The sequence below is a fragment of the Trichophyton rubrum genome, assembly GCF_000151425.1.
Source record: "Trichophyton rubrum CBS 118892 genomic scaffold supercont2.8, whole genome shotgun sequence".
Lineage (NCBI taxonomy): Eukaryota > Fungi > Ascomycota > Eurotiomycetes > Onygenales > Arthrodermataceae > Trichophyton > Trichophyton rubrum.
The window spans coordinates 519,850-537,272 of record NW_003456421.1 but is presented as its reverse complement, the minus strand read 5'-3'; the positions used below and the strand labels follow the sequence as shown (position 1 = coordinate 537,272).

Below are 17,423 nucleotides of genomic sequence, written 5' to 3'. Positions count from 1 at the left end.
GTGGACAGCAAACATCGAGAGAATCTGAATCTCATGCTCGATGCCATCATACGTACAAGGCCGCCTTGCCAGGGCAAACTCGACGGTCTACTAGTCAACTAGTTTTACTACGCGAGTCAGAGGGCTGAGCAGGATGCCCTCGACGGATATAGATCATGATATAGATCATGCACTCGAATCGACCGAAGGCAGGATAGCTAGTTTCGAGCAAACATCTGGAAGCTCCGAGTCGGTTTTATCAGAATACGAGAGTCGCTAAAAGGAGGCTCAGGAAACGTTGGTGCCTGCATGTCCAACCAACGCTGGTGCTTTTGATACACGCTGCCGTTTATTTGATGATAGTAGCACACATATTCAAACTCCTGTCTTCTCCTTGCCGAAGACAACTGCCTTGCATCCATGGAAAGCCCACTGTGAACCACCCATAGTCTGCACATTCTCCATCCCATGTGCCTGATGTTCACTTCTAATATACATCACATGGTCCATTCGGCCCCAGATGGTGATGAAATCCGACCCAGCCCATCCGTGACAAAGAGGTACATCCTACAGTTACATAACTAGTGCACGTAGCAGTGTAGCATGGAAGCATGTAGGCCAGCCCTCGCTGTACACAGATTCATAAGCCATCGTCGTAATTCAGCCATCACCATCGTCATCGTCATCGTCGGGTCAGCGGTGCATAGCCAAGTCAAACTTTTATCGAATCATCGTCCCTTAAACGAAGGCTTCCGCTTCTCGGCAAACGCCTTCAGAGCCTCAAACCGATCTTCCGTCTCCACGACACCAAGATACGCCTCGTTCTCTGCCTCTGCGCCTCTTTCGAATCCATCAACCGCCTTCAGAGCCTGGCCAAGCGCAATCGGTCCGCCTTCACAAATCTCCTGCGCCAGCCTGATGCTTTCGCGTAGAACCTTCTCTCGTGCTTCTCCCGGCTTCCCTGCCTCCTCGGGCGTCACCTCCACCAGCCTGTTGCAGAGGCCCAGGAAGTAGGCTTCAGGGCCGCTGACCCGCCGTCCCGTCAGGATCATGTCCAGCGCGTGGTTCTTCCCGATAAGTCGTGGCAGTCGGTACGTGCCTCCTGCGCCAGGAATAATGGCAAGGCGAGTCTCGGGCAGTCCAACAACACTGGTGCTTCCAAAGACTCGTAGCTTAGTGCACAGTGCCAGCTCCAGTCCGCCTCCCAGCGCCATTGAAGAAATGGCTGAGATGGTTGGGATCGGAAGCTCGTCTAGGTTGGCGAACGTCTGCCGCAGCTGAGCCAGGAACGCCTCGGTACTATCCCGTAGTCAGCCGGTGGCTCTAATTCACGGAAGACGAGTTGTACTATAAAGTAAATGAAGCTATAACTCACTCCTGCTTGGTGAAGGTGGCTCGCTCTTTCAAGTCTGCTCCGGCGCAGAACGAGGCATCGACATTGCTCGCCACGACCAGCGCTCTCGTCGGCCCCTTGCCCTGTTCCGCCTTGATGTCATCCAGGTGCTTGCCCAGGCTGTTCAGCAGCTGCCGTGAGATCGCATTGCGGGCCTTGGGCCGGTTCAGAAGCAGGACTCTGATATGGCCGGCGCCTGGTGCCGGAATCTGCTGCACATTGATCACTTCGCCGTTCGCGCTGGTGCCGAGCGTTGCATTTCGGCGGATCTGGACGACGGGGAACTGGCGGAGGCTGGTCGGCCGGAATACTCGAACAGCAGCCATTGTACGTTGACGTTAGATGTTACTGGGGAGAGAGGCTGATGTGGATGTTGATGGAGTGACGTTGTGTTTATTCTTCGGCTGTTTGTATTTATGTTCATTTTTTTCTTATTACTTTCGGCCGCTTGGCCCGACGCCGAAGACTAAGTGTTATTCGAGTGTTATCGGTATTATTCGTGATGTTGATACTAATACTGCTGCATTGGATACTGATACATGAATGAAGTCTACTCTTCGTCGTGGTGGTAGTTATACAGCATCTCGTGCTGGATATAAGCATCAACCTCTTCATCCGATGGCCACGGAGCCATGGCCTCAGTCCCGTCCACGAGGCGTTGAGCCTCCTGGGTGAGAGGATGAGTTTGCCAATGGGCTTGCGGATAGCCTCCGCTGTCATCTCTCGAGCCCGCCAGGTCGTTTTCAAGAAAAGCCCTGCAGGCAACTATCGCCCGGCGAAGCATTCTGCGACCCCCACGCCGCTCGTTGGTCACCCGCCTGAGTTCATGGGCTTCCGCCTGGAGAACACGGAGGATAGCCACGATGGTTTGTCGGTCTCTGCCACGCCCGAATGCCCGGATAAGCGAGTGGAGAATGGAGGGAGATGGCATTACCACCCCGTTAGAGAGTGTGGCATTGTCAACTGACGGAACTCTGGTAGGTTGCTGTCCCCGGTGCAGTGGGAGAAATCGGTTAATTTGGCATCTCAGCTGTGAGAGGCCATGCTCTACCATTTCATCTGGAGTTTGTGTTGTCAAAGGCCGGTCCAGTGTTGCATGGGAAGGCCCTAGAGATAGGATATGGGACATTGCTCTTCCCCCTGCCTTGACAGCATTGGGGTGGAGATGGAGGGTTTGCAGCAGGCCTGCAAATCCATTACACATGAGCTGAATACACCTTAGGTCTAGCGCTATGGAGTTGGCCTTCATGTATTCAACCAGTCTTAGCGTCTCTTCCCAAGCAAAGACTCGGTTCACTCCTGGAGCGAGTCCGAGCCTGTGAAAATTGTGAAACGGCCGACTGCCGATAGCCACAGCCTTGAGAAGGTTATGCCAGGCAGACATGTATCGGGGTCTCCGTTGCTCCATGAGAAAAACAGCATGAGCAAGGGCACGGCCTTGGTTGGGCTCCAAGTCCGAATATCGTGGCAAGATAATCGGGAACATGGCATTCAGAGCTTCTATCCGGTCTGCAATCCGATTCACGGTACTGTGTGAAGCACACCTACATAGGAACCGGATGACAGCAGAAAAGGTGGCATCGTGGATGGAGCTCAGCACCCCAAGCCTTTCTTTGCCTTGCTGGGAGGAAGGGCTAAACAATGCATAAATCTGATCCTTACTAAGGTTACTGTGATTGATATAATCCAGTCCCTGCTTTAAGGAGGAAGTATGTCGAAGGATCAAGACAAGCACTTTATCCGGTAGTGGAAAATCCCGTGAAAACGTCTGTTGTAAAAACTCAGGTAGACTCGGTGGCTCAGAAGGTACATATATAAGATCGCGCGGTGAAGTTGGCTCGGGATGCACTTCTTTACCACCATCAGATGGAGTAAAAGTAGACACTTGAGATCCAAACTGCTCCAGTTGCTTGATTTGCCCGCGGGTTCTCTCTGACGCGATAAGTTTTTCCACTATTTCATGGATGATCTGTTCGGTGAGACAAATATTCTGCTGCTGAGAAGAGACGTAGCATGCCCAGGCTTCTCGGAGCGTTCTAGTTGCGCGAATGCGGGCAGCCCAGACAAGTGGTTCTGAGGGAGATTGGTTCTCTTCTGAAAGCTGCCAACTTGAATCTGGAAGTCTGGTTCTCTTTTGAATTGTCGGTGTTCCGTCTGTGTCCCAACCGGCTACAACAGACGCCGCTCTATCCCATTCAGCAAAGCGATAGCCGGCCTGCTGCATATGAGCCATAGACTCCATTGCCTTGCTTTTGCTTCCCTCAGTCTTTTCAGCGTCGATTCCGAGCCTGTCTTCCTTCCACGGAGGCCAGGAAACTGCTTTGAAGCTATCCCACTGTCTTTCTGCTTTCGTCATTTTGGAGGCAAGCAGAATCTGCGTAATCGCCTGATAACTCGCCTTGTTGACTGGGAGGGGTGGGTTGTAAGTTTCCATCTCTCGTAGTATGTGGAATACGGCCCTTTGCTGTAATTTAGCCGAATGATACGGTTCTACTCGGCACCACCCTGCCAAACGTTGGATAAATTTGCTGTAAAGCTCTGTTATTCGGCGCGCCTTTTTAGGACCAAGTTTATCCAGGTCCTTGGTTGATGTTAGACGAGCAAACGAAGTTGTGAACATTTCCGCTATGTTGATCAGAGCCCTGGGAGCAACATTGCGTGCCAAGTTGGCTAGTCGAACAAGGATGGTCATCGCCAGAGCAGAGTCTCCCTTTACATTCTGCACTGGTGTCGAGGAGGTATCAGGCCCTGGATCTTTGGGTGTAGATGAGAGATCATCCTGAACCATGGAATTCAATAGCCTTCGACATTGCTCTAAGAGGAGTTTGAAACTGGGTTCGTCGATATCAACCCGCCGCAGGAGGAACATAAGAACAAACACGGGTACTGCAGCCTCCACTGTCAACCTATGGTACCGCATGGCAGCCAGATATGCATCTGGTGTAGCCAGTACCCATGCCCAGGCCATCACATCGCCCGCAGAATACCCTCTCTTGGACAAATATGCCAATGCATCATCGTCAAACACCGTGAGAAGAGCCTTATCTAAATCACTCCCTCTAGTCACATCTGTCCTTAGCAATGGGTATATCTGATGCAGATATCTTGCAACCAGGAGCGAATATTCAATGCGTACAGAACAGGTCGCATTTAAGTTAGCCTCCAGTTTTGAAATTATTTTCTCCTTTTCCGCAGACTTCTCAGTCAGGCTTGATAGTAGACCTCTATCACCAGCTGAAGTATAGGTCCCCGCCTGAATCCGGTGTAGAGCCAAAAGGAGAACTTTGGGGGACGGTGGATAGACCTCAGGTGGCTTCGTCTCCGCTGGAAGGGTCGGAAGCTCAGGAGAAGGATAGACTGTGTGCGCAATCCCAGAAACACCAGGCTGATGGGCAGTGCATAGCGTCTGAGTTAGGGTAGCCGGCTAAACGGCATCTTGTCAGCGGAGTTATCCCGTAACGAAAAAAGCATATAACAGAAAACGCACCTTGACATGCTGCAGCACAGGTGTCTGAAAAAGACACGGGGATATCAATGATACTGCAAGTCTTTGGCAGGCATACCGGCGGAGAGAGGACATATAACAGCTCCTCTGGGGATGGGTCCGTAGCTTTAATTGGGAGAGAAGTCAGCAGCCTGTCTGCAAAAACATGTTACATCGAAGGCACCAGACACGGTAGTCGGCAAGACGTTAAATCGCCGTCAAGGGATGTCTGGATCAATATCAAAATCGAATGTTGCCGTCGAATTCGAATATCAAAAAATAAAAACCTTCGCGATGTTCTTCCCGCCTTGGAGGACGTCCTGCTGAGTCATCACATCACGTGATTACTCCCCAAAGAAGGAATTTGGGATCGCGAAGTTTGAAAAAAAGAAGACGCAGAAAGCAGTTTTGGCGGCATTTCGTTTCGTCTCAGCAGCATCTCTGAGACTCCTGGCCGACAGCGGGATTGTTCGAGCGACCTAGGGACGGCGGAGACGACGGACGAGCTGCATGGTGGTTCTGCCTGCACCCCGAACGACTTCCTGGACGCGCTTCTAGTTTTCCTTTTGGTGGCGGACTGCTTGCTTTCCTACCGGTAGGCCGTTCTGCATCATCGCCCGTCTCCGTCCTGCTGCTGAAGCTAACTGCGCGACAGGGTAGCAAGAGCTGTCTGTCGCTGTCCTCTACTCGGATTCAGGCCCAGTTGGTTGTGAGCTCGAAGAAAAAAAAGCCTTCAAGCGTAAGGCCTGGAGGGGGTTTTATCCGGACTGCTTTTCCTGGCGTTTTCTCGCTATCAGCCTTCTCGATTCATGCAGGAAGCGCCTCTCTCGCAATTGGAGAAAACGTCGACCGCGCGTGATTTAGCTGTGCTCTCACTTTCGGCTCGCATAGTGGATGATATATTGAGGTGGAATAAAAAGAAACGCTGACGAAGAAACTGTCGAAATGAATGGGAACCCAGTCCAAAGCCCTGGGGCGTCGTCAGTCACTCCGGCACCCTCGAAGCGAAAACGCGAAACAACAGCAGAAGGAGACGCAGACGGGACTGCATCTACGTCTGGAAGCGGCGAATCTGCGTTTCCCGATACTCTCAAAGATCTTCTCGTGGTTCTGTCAAAGTAAGATGTTGACCATCCTGCGGCCTCTCACACTTTTACCTTTTATTCTAGTCGCATTTCTAACATACATATTCTAGACATGACTCTGATCTTGGGATTTTAAGTCGTCCACTTGCCCATGTACCCACCGGAGAGCCTGAAAACAAGCGAGTAAAACGATCCAAGACGGCTGTCGAACAACAATCCGTCCAGTATCGAATTGAAAAGTCATACTACAATTCCCTTGAACCTTTTCTTCATGATGTCGAACAGTCTATCAACTCGTTTGTCGCAGAGTCTCGACACGATAGCAAGACTCGTCGGTCAACTACACAGGCCTCGCCCAATGAGTCCTCCAGTCGTGCAAACGCTTTCAGAAAGGAGCTAAATAGGCTGGTCCTGAAAAATTTTCCCCAAACATCGCTATCTACCACTTCGATCAAACCAGCAAAGGTTGAGGACTCGCCTGAACTACTGGCCGGCAATTCTCGTAACGATCGGCTGGCTTTGGCTCTCGTGGATAATACTCCTCATGGAAGACAGATATTCTCGAGTGTGCAGAAATCCGATTTACCTATCAATGAAACCGCGCTTCCAAAGGGGATAATAGTTACTAAGATTGTTCCCTTCAATCCTTCTCACATGGATGAATCGCGGGCCCGAACAAGGACAATCGGGGAGGTATTTGCACCACGGCCAAATCTCCCTGTTCTAGAACGGCCTCAGAAACGCCCTGCAGAAAGTGGTTCAACCGTCGTTGAATGGCTAGATCCCCTCGAAGCCGTTTCATCGTTACCTAGCAAGCTTTTGGGGAGAAAAGCTTACAGCCAAATATCCCTACCATCCGGTTCCTGGTTAAACTATGGCTATGAGAATCCCCTACTATCGGATAATGCTCGCCGCGTGCCAAGACAGGAAGCCATCGAGAAGGAGAAATTCTCAAAAGAAGACAAATCTCTCTTTCATGCAATCTACTCTTCATTCGCCCCGTCCTTTGATAGCTCAGGCGCAGTCGCTCCTCGGGCTGCCAAATATCAAGCTTGGTGGGAGAAGTCAGGAGCTCGTCGCATGAATGTTCTGTTTAGCTCCGAGCACAACGACGAAGACTCTCCAGCGTCCCCAAAATCCCGTCCAACTCTGGATCAAGTGTTGGACCCCCAATTGTTGGATGAGGAAACCTTATCTGAAGCTGTCCAATCCTTCAAGCCAGATACAACGTATGTGGATAAAGCAACAGACTCTAAAGAAGCTGAGAGCGACAAGGATAAGGAGAAGAAGGCCCAGGGCGATATTGGAGAAATATTGGATGATATATCAGATCTGCTACAGACATTAAACTCGTACCGCCAACTCCGAAACCTCTCGCAGCAGTCACCGGATAATAGAGCGACCGACCAAAGCAATGGGACATTACCAAACCAAGACTCAACGTCCACTCCGTCCGATGCAGAGTACAGCATATACGAAACATTAAAGTCTAGCTTGTCGGCTCTGGTGTCTACTTTGCCTCCATACGCAGTGTCGAAGTTGACGGGAGAGCAACTCGCAGAATTGAACCTGAGCAAGAAGATTCTCCTTGACGGCGCCGATTACCCAGGTACCCTGGATGATGATGACTTTACCAAGCAACAAAAACAGGCTGCGCAAATCCAACAAAATCTGGTAAATTCTCGAGGCCATGCCCATGGTCAGGCCCCCCAGGGCCGACCAGCTGCCTACCAGACCCCGGCAGCGCCGGCACCTTACCAACGACAACATGCCACTCGCCAAAAACATATGCCAGTAAATTATCAACAGGTTCCCCCTCAGGGGTACGCAGGGAGACCACCCCCGCCACCTCCCGGACACTACCAACCCGTAAACCCCCAGCCGTACGCGCAGCATCCGCCAACCGGTCAACGGCAAGGATACATGCAGCCCCCATACCAACAGCCGGCGGCAGCATCTCCCCCTTACAGCAGAAGTGCAATGCTCCAGCAGTTCCAGCGACCTGCATCCAATGGTGTACCTCCTTACCCGCAAAGACGGGCCTCCCCTGCACAAACTCCAACCCAACCATACCCCCATCGTACACCCCAAGTCGCATACCATCAACCTATCCATCAGCCACAGCTTAACCACGCTGCTACGGCTCAGAGAATGCCGCAGTCACCACATGGTTATAATCAATCACCACAGCGAACATCTTACCTAAACTCACCAACTGGTCATCCTGCCCAGCCACGGTACTTCCAGCAGCAGACACCACAACCCATGCCTTACGCGAACTACCCCCCGGGCCAGGCGAGCCAGATACACTCTCCATATGCAAAGGCTTCTCCAGGTATACCATATCCCCGGTCAGCCGCTGAACAGGCGGCGATCATGGACCGGAACAAAATGCAACTGCTAGACGGTCGCGCTCAAGCCGTTGCCTCACCTCAGCCAATGCAGCCCAACGGCCAGCCAAATGGGGTTCCCATGGCTACCCCTGGACCATCAAAGTAGATCTTACAAGCTGGTGCAAAGTTTACACTTTGATGGCCTCAATAAGGTTGCTCTATCTTCCACCCTATCTTTCCTACCCCTGGCAGTTAGGCCTTCCTGTAAATTTAAGCTTGCAGGGAAAAAGATACCTACCGACAACCACGTCCCTATTCGCCAATGTATCAACAGACCATCTATGCCTCGTTCACCCCCTATCCTGCTTTGTCTATCCTTCCATCTCTCTTCTACCTTAATTATCCGAGTAGATCACTCGTTGTCCTTTTTCTGCTTTATGTTCTTTTATTTTGCACTGGTGCATGGAGGTATTCAAAAAGGATCTTTAATCAGTCCAGTCTATGGGCTTTTCCACACACACTCACACATAAATAAAAGGAAAGCAAAGGTTGAGAACAACAAAGGATCATCCAAGGGCTTGCTTGATTGTTACTTATGCTAAATGGGCTGGCTGGACTATATAGTGGAATGTTCTCTGAAGATGGCTTTTGACCCGGTGTTTTCCCCCATTTGATATATGTACTTGCTTTCTTTGCCTTTTACGAGCCCTTAAATCAAGGTGAATCGACTCGTATTTACTTATGTTCTCCATGTGTATTTTGAAGGGATATGAAGTATTTCTAATTAATGCGATTAATGCAAAAGAAATATCTCAGGTTCTTCTGCTTGTCTATCTATTCGCGCAAACAAAGGCTTGCACTGTAACACTGCATAGACCTACCTCATCCCTGATAGTTTCATATAAACGACTGGTAAGAGATATGAGGCATATTCATAGTAGAAAACAAGCTGGTTAATACATAGGTAAATAAGGTAGAAAAAATACCCTTGTCTTATGGGACGAGCGGAAGTACTTCTTGCGAGGGTTGCTTGTTTAGAAACAGGGTGATGAAACTCTTAAGCCGTGCATTCAAAACAGGAGGAAGAAGGTCGCCCATAGTAAGAGAAGGATAAGATCATTATCAATTACGGCGCAGGATGAAAAGAAAGGAAGAAGCCCCCTTTTTTAAGTTCCTGAAATCATAACATCGTCAAAAACATAGAACCGTACATGAAATAGACAGACCGAAATGGTAGGAAAAAGGAGTTTTTTTTTTTTGTGAGAACCAAGAAGAAAGATGAACATGAGATATCCCAATGAATGCATCCTAGAAGTCGAACCTGCGAAGTCTAGGGACGAGGAAGGGTATAAGTAGTTGATGCTGAGGGTTTTTTTTTTTTTTTTTTGATAGAAAAGAGGAATATGAAGGCATCAAAGCAGGAGTGCTGCGATAGTCATGAAGCCGAAGTAACTGTTCGTAGGTATTAGTATTAGTAACTGGTTATCAAAGAAAGGAGATAAAAAAAGAATGACTTACATGACAGCGCACTTCCAGCCATCCTGTGGCTCAATGAGATAGTCATGGCCTGGAGGTCCGTTTGACGCCCACCAGGCAAACGAACCCGCGACAAAGGAGACGACGACAATACGTCCGAAGAATTCGGTGATGGCTCCGAAGGCGAGCAAGGGGAAGAGGATGGCGGCGAATATAGCAGCCACGGTGGAATAGAGGGGGTTCGAATGCAGTGCGCTGGCAGGGCGAGGGGCCATGGTAACCAGGTCGGATCGCTGGTCTAGTAGTTTTCTCTCGCTCTTGGTAGATGCGCCTGCAGGCGAGCGTAGGAAGGCCCTGTATGCATCGATATCATCGTCTGATGCAGCTGGGAGATTCTTGATCACTTTGGAAAAAGAGCACAGAGCCCGATCTATGAAGTTGTTAGCATTCTGAGTTGTGTGCGCGTAAGATAAGATAACTAGCGGAACATACTGTATTGGTCGGTCTTGAGAATGACCTTGTCGAGAAGGTCTGTCCGTTTATTCCGAAGGACAGAGTGGTCCTGTATCTGGTCGCGGTACTTCGCAGCCAGCTGTTTCTGCCGTGAAGAAGCACGAGAACCCGAAGCACCAGCCCGGGCAGCCTCGATATCATCAATGGTGAGCAGATCGTCTTCTAACTGGGCTATCTCCTCCTGCAAATGCCGCAGCACACGGTGGTTCAGCCGCTCGAACTTGCGGTATACATGGTGGGGTGTCTCGGGTGTAGTAGCCCATTCAAACTGTTCGGGAACTGAGACCTGGGAGCGTCGTCTGGAGGCTTCAGTTGCCGGCGCTCTATCAGAATGCTGCTGCTGCTGCTGTTGCTGCTGCTTGGTGGGAGGTGGGGGAGCCATGGAGTATGAGAGCATGCTCTTTGGCATGTAGAAAGATTCCGGGTGAGAGAAGCTCATGAAGGCCGGAGCAGCGGAAGTAGGCCCCTCGAGCAGGCTCTCTGAGTCCGTCATGTAAGAGCCGGCCATATGGGACTTTGACATGCCCTTGGTCCCCGGGATGTTGAGGTTGATAGGGTCGAACAGCATGTCTGGAGGAGTGATGGGCTGATATTCAGACTCCTTTGACGCCGACGACGACCGGCTCGGGCTGAGGTCTCTTTCTTTGTCCTTTTCTTTATCCTTGGCCGTAGAAGAAGATCCTCCCGAGACCGTCCTGAGCAGCTGGGAGAGACTGGCCTTGCGGGTATGGTCCTTTGGCCGCGGAGCCCTGGGCAGGACGGGTTCGGAGGCCTTTCTAGAATGCAACGACGGGGGCTTCATCTGCATCTGCTCGTCCAGCGGGTGATCGAGGTATGAGAAGACTGCTGCTGCCGGCTCTATGGGAGCTGCAGACGTAGATATAGGTGGTGGCGCGGGTATAGATGTTGGTATCGAGGCAGCGGGTATTGAAGTAGATATGGGCGCAGCGGTGGCCGGGAGAGCGACGGCGGGCTCGCTTGCTCTGCTGGCCGCTCGTCGCCGGGCAGCGGCAGAGGAAGACGAGGCAGCAAACTCCTTGTCCTCCTCGTACGGCGCATCCAGGGGCTCGTTGAATATGCTGTAGCCGTGGTGGTCTGGCGCCAGCTCGGCTTCTGGGATGGCATAGGAGAAGTCCAGCGACGAGCCTGACACCGCCGGCGGCGGAGGAGGAGGAGGAGGAGGCTGCAGGGGCACGATGGAGGCCTTCTTCGACTTCTTGCTCTTCCCCGGCGCCATCTTATAGATCGTACAGCCGCCTAGGCCGGGGATATCTGGTTATAGATCTGGGATATAGGGCGGTACAGCCCGCCGTCTAGTAAACAACTAGTTATAGCCGCCGCGGTCAAATTTGGCTGGCAGCGTCTCACAAAGCTGGTCACGGCGAAGTAGAAGCAGCCACGAGCAGGCGAAAGACCAAGGCAGCGTCAAGTCAGGCGATGACAGGACGGCAGCAGGCAGGGCAGGCGTAAGCAGATGTCACTCTTGAAGATAATTTATTCCTTTCGCTGACGGCAGGTTAAGCGCAGTGATAGCTGAGATGCGAGTCGACGTGCGGTTTTGTTCTACCGTGAAGCGGCCAGCACTTGGTAGATATATAGACGGCCAGCAGACAGACAGACAGACAATAGTCACTCGATAAATAGACGATAGACGACGAGGTTAATATATTCTATCCAACCTGGCCAGGTTCAATAGTGCGATGAAACACCCCTGGGCCCGATCGACACGGTTAGATGGCGGGCATGCGGGCGTCTCATGGAGGGCTGCGACTCTGCCCTTGTGTGCGATGACGACGGATAGAAAAGACGAGCAGAAAAAGAAAAGAAGACGAAGACGAGAAGAAGAAGAAGAAGAAGAAGAAGAAGACGGAGAGAAGAAGCAAATACTGAAAGCGCTGCCAATGACCTGGGGATGTCAAACGACCAGCCTTGATGCCGTGAGACCAACGCAGCCAGCCAGCCAGACAGCCAACAAGAGATGAAACAAGAACAGCAGAAGTCGAGATACCGCTCATCTCGAGGGATCTGGACCGAGTCAAACTACATATCTACAGTGTGTGGGAGTATCCTCGGCTTCACGGCTTCAGGGCTTTCTCTCATGGATGCGGATTCAGCTTCAAGTCCCATGCCGGCCAGTGACTTGTCACATCAGATGAAAAGGTTTCATCTATCGACTCTCTCTCGCTAGTTCAAACGGAGGGCCGTATAACGAAGAGCGAGGGAGTGAGTGACCTTACTCTCCCTTACTTCCCCAGGATCAAGGTGATTTCTACCCAAGCCTGTCCGGGGCAGGAGGACGATGATTCGCCTGGGGGCCAGCCAGAGGCAAGTTAGCTGCTTCGGACCCTTGGACATGCCCATGCTCTGTGGCTTGCTTAGTGACTTCTGCACTGTTACTAACCATCATCGAAAGTAGATTCTGCTGCGTCCATCATCTGCTTATCATATGGAAGTCATCTGGAGCGGTGTCTATCAATACGGTGGCAGCCAGGGATGCAGGGTCAGGACGGAGTACAAACAGGCAGATACAGACCGGAAGGGATACAGATATACAGCAAAAGGGAATGCTACTCAAAGACCCAAAGGATCAATATTGATGGTGAAACATCAGTCCGTCGGTTGACGGCCTTAGGACGGATATCACGAAGTACAGAGACACACAACCGTCCAACTCTGAGGGATAAGAAGAAGGGATCCAACTTTTCTACAGAGCACTGGGCTATTATTAACTTGATGGGCAGCCTGCACGCAGACGATCAAGGGCAAAGTCTGCCGTCCTTCGTCCTCCTGCGACCCCGGCCAGCGAATGGCAGTCTGATATTGGCCCGTATTACACAGACAGAGGCGCTGGCAGTGGCTTTTCTTTGCTTCTTCCTCTGCTCTGGCACTGGCGCTCCTCGCTGTCAAGAAATATCCGACCAGATCAGTCGGCTTGACGGAGGTTGTTTATTATCATCATTAGCATTTACTATTATTATTGTGGTGGATGCGAGTGACTATCGAGATGGCCGAGAAAAAGCAACGACGGCCAAATCCAAAGCCACGGAAAATCGAATCCACGACTTACCCGCAATTCTTCCCTGCAGAAAGAGCCAAACCAGCCAACGGATTTGCTTCTAATTAATATTTTCATTTGCTTCCAGCTGTCCGTCAGCTCGATCAATTAGAAGAGGAAGAATAGACAGCGGGAGCCTGTGGTGGCCCAACCTGCGCTGCTACCAAAGCATACGCGCTGCCCGACCGCAAGCTGCCACCGGCGAAGACGAAGGCAACAAAGACGAAGGATAAGAAGAAAGGCAGATGCAGATGCAGTTGCAGATGGTCAGGCTTCGGCTGCTACGCCCTCGTCTGTTCCTGTCTCCAGCTGCCGTGGCTGCTCGACATTGGACCCCAAGCAGACGGCCACTCAGCACGCAGCATGTCCAGTCAGCGACCAGCAGCATCGCCGGTGATGCCAAACCGTTCGTGCCGTTGCGGAAGCAGTTGAAGGACGAGACGAAGGCGAAACGGCTGCAGGAAAAGGGAAAGAAAAAGTCGAGGGGCGCGAGCACGCAGGTTGAAGGATGGGAGTTGACAGTCGGCATTGAGGTCCACGCCCAGCTGGATACGGACTCCAAGCTGTTTTCCAGTGAGTTAATAGCTATAAAGAAGTGCTAGCAGAAGAGAGAGGAAAAATAAAAAATGAAGGGCGATGAACTGACTGTGTAGGGGCTTCTGCTGCTCAAGAGGATGCGCCGAATGCCAACGTTGCCCTGTTCGACCTCGCGTTCCCCGGCAGTCAACCAGTCAGTATTAGCTTATTTACTCTGCATTTGTTTTATTGATGTATGTCATGCCTGACTTTACAAATGACAGTCCTTCCAGATAGCAACGTTGATACCGGCCCTGCGAGCTGCCATTGCGTTTGGCTGTGAGATACAGAGCGTGAGTCACTTTGACCGCAAGCATTACTTCTACCAGGACCAGCCGGCCGGATATCAGATCACGCAGTACTACGGTAGGCTTATTACTTCTCCTTGATGGATGGCAGAACAATACTGGTAGAGAAGATGGATAGCTGATATTACTGCCAGAACCGTATGCAAAGGCAGGCACACTCTGGCTGTATCCTCACGATGGAATAGCCCCCGAAGACGGCGAGGCGGTGCGAGTCGGGATCAAACAGATACAGATGGAACAGGACACGGCGAAGTCGCAGGAGCTGCCCTCACACGCAGTGTTGCTAGACTTCAACCGCGTGTCTCGCCCGCTGATCGAGATTATTACGCTGCCGGAGATACACTCGCCAGCCACGGCGGCCGCCTGCGTACGAAAGATCCAGGCCATCCTGCAGTCCTGCGGTGCAGTCAACACAGGCATGGAAATGGGCGGTCTACGTGCCGATGTCAACGTATCTGTCAGACGGACAGGAGACACAAACACAGCTGAATTGGGCCAGCGGACGGAGATCAAGAACCTGAGCAGTTTCAAGGCAGTCGAGGACGCTGTCGTGGCCGAGCGAGACCGCCAGATCGCGGTGCTGAAAGGCGGAGGGAAGATCGACGGCGAGACCCGCGGCTGGACGATCGGGAGCATAGAAACTAGGAGGCTACGGGAGAAAGAAGGGTCAGTGGATTATCGATACATGCCGGACCCAGACATTGCGCCGGTAGTGGTAGGGGAGCAGCTGGTCGAGGCGCTGCGGACGAGCATGCCGCCGTCGCCGGACGAGCTGCTGCGGATGCTGACGGAGGAGCCGCAGTACATGCTGACAATGGAGGATGCAAAGCCGCTGCTCGAGCTCGACGACTGTGCCCGGCTAGAGTATTATCTTGATGCGGTCGACGAGCTATACTTGCTCCAAAAGGCCGACGTCAACAACAACAACAACAACAACAACAACGGCGCAAAATCCACGGCAACGGGCAAGACGGTAGGCAACTGGGTGCTGCACGAGCTCGGAGGCCTGTTCAGCCGGGCAGACGCAAGCTGGGACAGCGAGCGAGTGCCGGCCGCGAGCCTGGCGGCGATTGTGCATCTGGTCGGGACGAGGCAGATTACGGGCAGCACGGCCAAAACGCTGCTGGCGACGGTCTTTGCGGGCGAGCACGGCGGGCGGACGGTGCAGCAGATGGTCGAGCAGGACGGCTTGCTGCTGCGTCCGCTGTCGCAGGAGGAGTACCTGGCGATGGCGCGGACTGTGATGGCCCAGCACCCGCAGATGGTCGAGCAGATCCGGCAGGGACAGCAGGGCAAGGTCGGCTTCTTCGTCGGCCAGATCAAGCGCATGGGCGAGCAGGGTCGGGTCGAGGCCCAGCGCGCAGAGCAGGCTGTTCTCTCTCTACTCTGATATCACCGTCGTCGTGATATATATATGGATATACGGTCCTCCGCCGGCGCTGACCCCCCCGTACCAATGGCATCTAAGCCAAACATCCGCCACCACCGGAAGAAAAACCCGGAGAAAAAGAAAAAAAAAAGCAAAGACAAAGGCCGTGAGACGGGAAACGAGGCGGCCCATCGCCCTGCCCTAGCGCCTGCAGCGTCTCCTCTTCTCTCCAAAACATGTACTTAGGGGAATGCGTCGCCCCTAAGAGCATCTTCAGCCGGCGAGAAGGCACAGCGCAACCAACCACCTGCTGCGCTGCTCCCCTTGATCCCGGAGACGAGGACAGACGAGACAGACAGAGACTGAGCCCGCAAGCCCTTCTACGCCCTTCTCTTGATTTTTTTCCTGTTCGGTGGGCCGCCGAGAGTATCCGGTTCTCGTCTATATAAAGAAGCCAGCGCCTGCGATCTGGACGACTGCGAGCAGCAACACACATCAAGCGGACAGCCAGACTGCAGACGACACACGGACAGCCAGCAAAGATGACTTCCCCTACCACGACCATCACGCAGAAGTTCCTCTCCCGGCCGCAGGAGCTGGGCGTCGTCGCCGTGGGCTTTTCCGACGGCCAGGTAGGTCCCCAACTCTCTCCCCGGGATAATTCAGTGAGTGTGACCTTGGACTGACAGAAAATGACACAGCCCAAAGCCGGTGTAGATGCGGGCCCGACGGCGCTGCTGGAGGCCGGCTTGCTGGACCAGGTGCGCGACGAGCTCGGCTACAAGGTCGACTTCGACAGCAAAGTGCACGACTACGCCGACCTGAAGCCCGCCGAGAGCGAGGACCCGCGATACCGCAACATGATCAAGCCCCGGACCGTCTCTGCGGTGACCCGGCGGCTGAGCGAGCAGGTCTACGAGCACGCCCGCGACGGCAAGATGGTGCTGACGCTGGGCGGCGACCACTCGATCGCGATCGGCACCGTCTCGGGCACCGCCAGGGCCATCCGCGAGCGCCTCGGACGTGAGATGGCGGTGATCTGGGTCGACGCCCACGCTGACCTGAACCGCCCAGAGGAGAGCGAGAGCGGCAACGTCCACGGCATGCCGGTGTCGTTCCTGACGGGACTGGCCAAGGACGAGCGCGAGGACGTCTTCGGCTGGCTGACCAAGGACCACTTGATCAGCACCAGGAAGCTGGTCTATATTGCCCTGCGAGACGTCGACCGTGCCGAGAAGCAGACGCTGCGCGAGCACGGCATCAAGGCCTTTAGCATGCACGACGTCGACCGGTCAGTCACTCCTCCCTGCTTCCTCCTCCTCCAACAACAACAACAACAACGATCCTTTTGCTAACTGACCTGCAGCCACGGCATCGGCCGCGTCGTCGAGATGGCCCTCGCCCACATCGGCAACGACACCCCTATCCATCTGTCCTTCGACGTCGACGCCCTCGACCCCCAGTGGGCGCCCAGCACCGGCACGCCCGTCCGCGGCGGCCTGACCCTGCGCGAGGGCGACTTCATCGCCGAGTGCATCCACGCCACCGGCAACCTGATCGCCATGGACCTGGTCGAGGTCAACCCCAGCCTGGCCTCGATGGGCGCCAGCGAGACCGTCCGCGCCGGCTGCTCGCTCGTCCGCTGCGCCCTGGGCGACACCCTGCTCTAGCCTGTATGATTCACGACGAGACGATATAGATAATACTCAATACACCAGTAGAATACATCTAGCTTTCTCCATTGACATTCCCCGTCTATAAGTAACCTCCGTAGCCAGTCTCCATACGGAGTAGTATGAGATGAGCTGAAACCCGTTGGCCTGGTGATGGCGGTGGCCGGCGGTGGCTGGGC

General features: G+C 53.1%; 6 protein-coding genes across 8 annotated transcripts; 3 read left to right on the top strand and 3 right to left on the bottom strand.

Annotated features, from left to right (window-relative positions):
• Window positions 1-707: 707 nt before the first annotated feature.
• On the bottom strand, window positions 708-1,698 carry TERG_06712 (uncharacterized protein; the record flags this gene model as incomplete). Its single annotated transcript, XM_003232673.1, has 2 exons — window positions 708-1,278; window positions 1,355-1,698. The coding sequence occupies 2 exons, from the start codon at window positions 1,696-1,698 to the stop codon at window positions 708-710; spliced, it is 915 nt and encodes a 304-aa protein (XP_003232721.1).
• Window positions 1,699-1,922: 224 nt separating this feature from the next.
• TERG_06711 (uncharacterized protein) lies at window positions 1,923-4,340 on the bottom strand (the record flags this gene model as incomplete). The annotated part of the gene is made up of 1 exon (XM_003232672.2): window positions 1,923-4,340. The coding sequence occupies one exon, from the start codon at window positions 4,338-4,340 to the stop codon at window positions 1,923-1,925; it is 2,418 nt and encodes an 805-aa protein (XP_003232720.2).
• Window positions 4,341-5,801: 1,461 nt separating this feature from the next.
• On the top strand, window positions 5,802-8,440 carry TERG_06710 (uncharacterized protein; the record flags this gene model as incomplete). The annotated part of the gene is made up of 2 exons (XM_003232671.1): window positions 5,802-5,974; window positions 6,052-8,440. 2 exons carry the CDS (start codon window positions 5,802-5,804, stop codon window positions 8,438-8,440), a joined length of 2,562 nt encoding a protein of 853 aa, XP_003232719.1.
• Window positions 8,441-9,686: 1,246 nt separating this feature from the next.
• On the bottom strand, window positions 9,687-11,995 carry TERG_06709 (uncharacterized protein; the record flags this gene model as incomplete). Its single annotated transcript, XM_003232670.2, has 3 exons — window positions 10,243-11,995; window positions 9,793-10,180; window positions 9,687-9,726 (listed from the first exon to the last, which is right to left on the bottom strand). The coding sequence occupies exons 1-3, from the start codon at window positions 11,498-11,500 to the stop codon at window positions 9,687-9,689; spliced, it is 1,686 nt and encodes a 561-aa protein (XP_003232718.1). The 5' UTR covers window positions 11,501-11,995.
• Window positions 11,996-13,563: 1,568 nt separating this feature from the next.
• On the top strand, window positions 13,564-15,592 carry TERG_06708 (aspartyl/glutamyl-tRNA(Asn/Gln) amidotransferase, B subunit; the record flags this gene model as incomplete). Its single annotated transcript, XM_003232669.1, has 4 exons — window positions 13,564-13,891; window positions 13,972-14,048; window positions 14,119-14,260; window positions 14,337-15,592. The coding sequence occupies 4 exons, from the start codon at window positions 13,564-13,566 to the stop codon at window positions 15,590-15,592; spliced, it is 1,803 nt and encodes a 600-aa protein (XP_003232717.1).
• A 250-nt stretch (window positions 15,593-15,842) lies between these two features.
• TERG_06707 (arginase) lies at window positions 15,843-17,401 on the top strand. 3 transcript variants are annotated; one of them, XM_003232668.2, is made up of 3 exons: window positions 15,843-16,203; window positions 16,273-16,862; window positions 16,938-17,401. In XM_003232668.2, the coding sequence occupies exons 1-3, from the start codon at window positions 16,114-16,116 to the stop codon at window positions 17,239-17,241; spliced, it is 984 nt and encodes a 327-aa protein (XP_003232716.1). In that variant the 5' UTR covers window positions 15,843-16,113; the 3' UTR covers window positions 17,242-17,401. The 3 variants fall into 3 exon arrangements, with proteins under 3 accessions (XP_003232716.1, XP_047607020.1, XP_047607019.1); XM_047750268.1 differs by having other exon boundaries at window positions 16,273-17,401; XM_047750267.1 differs by having other exon boundaries at window positions 15,843-16,862.
• The last annotated feature ends 22 nt before the right edge of the window (window positions 17,402-17,423 follow it).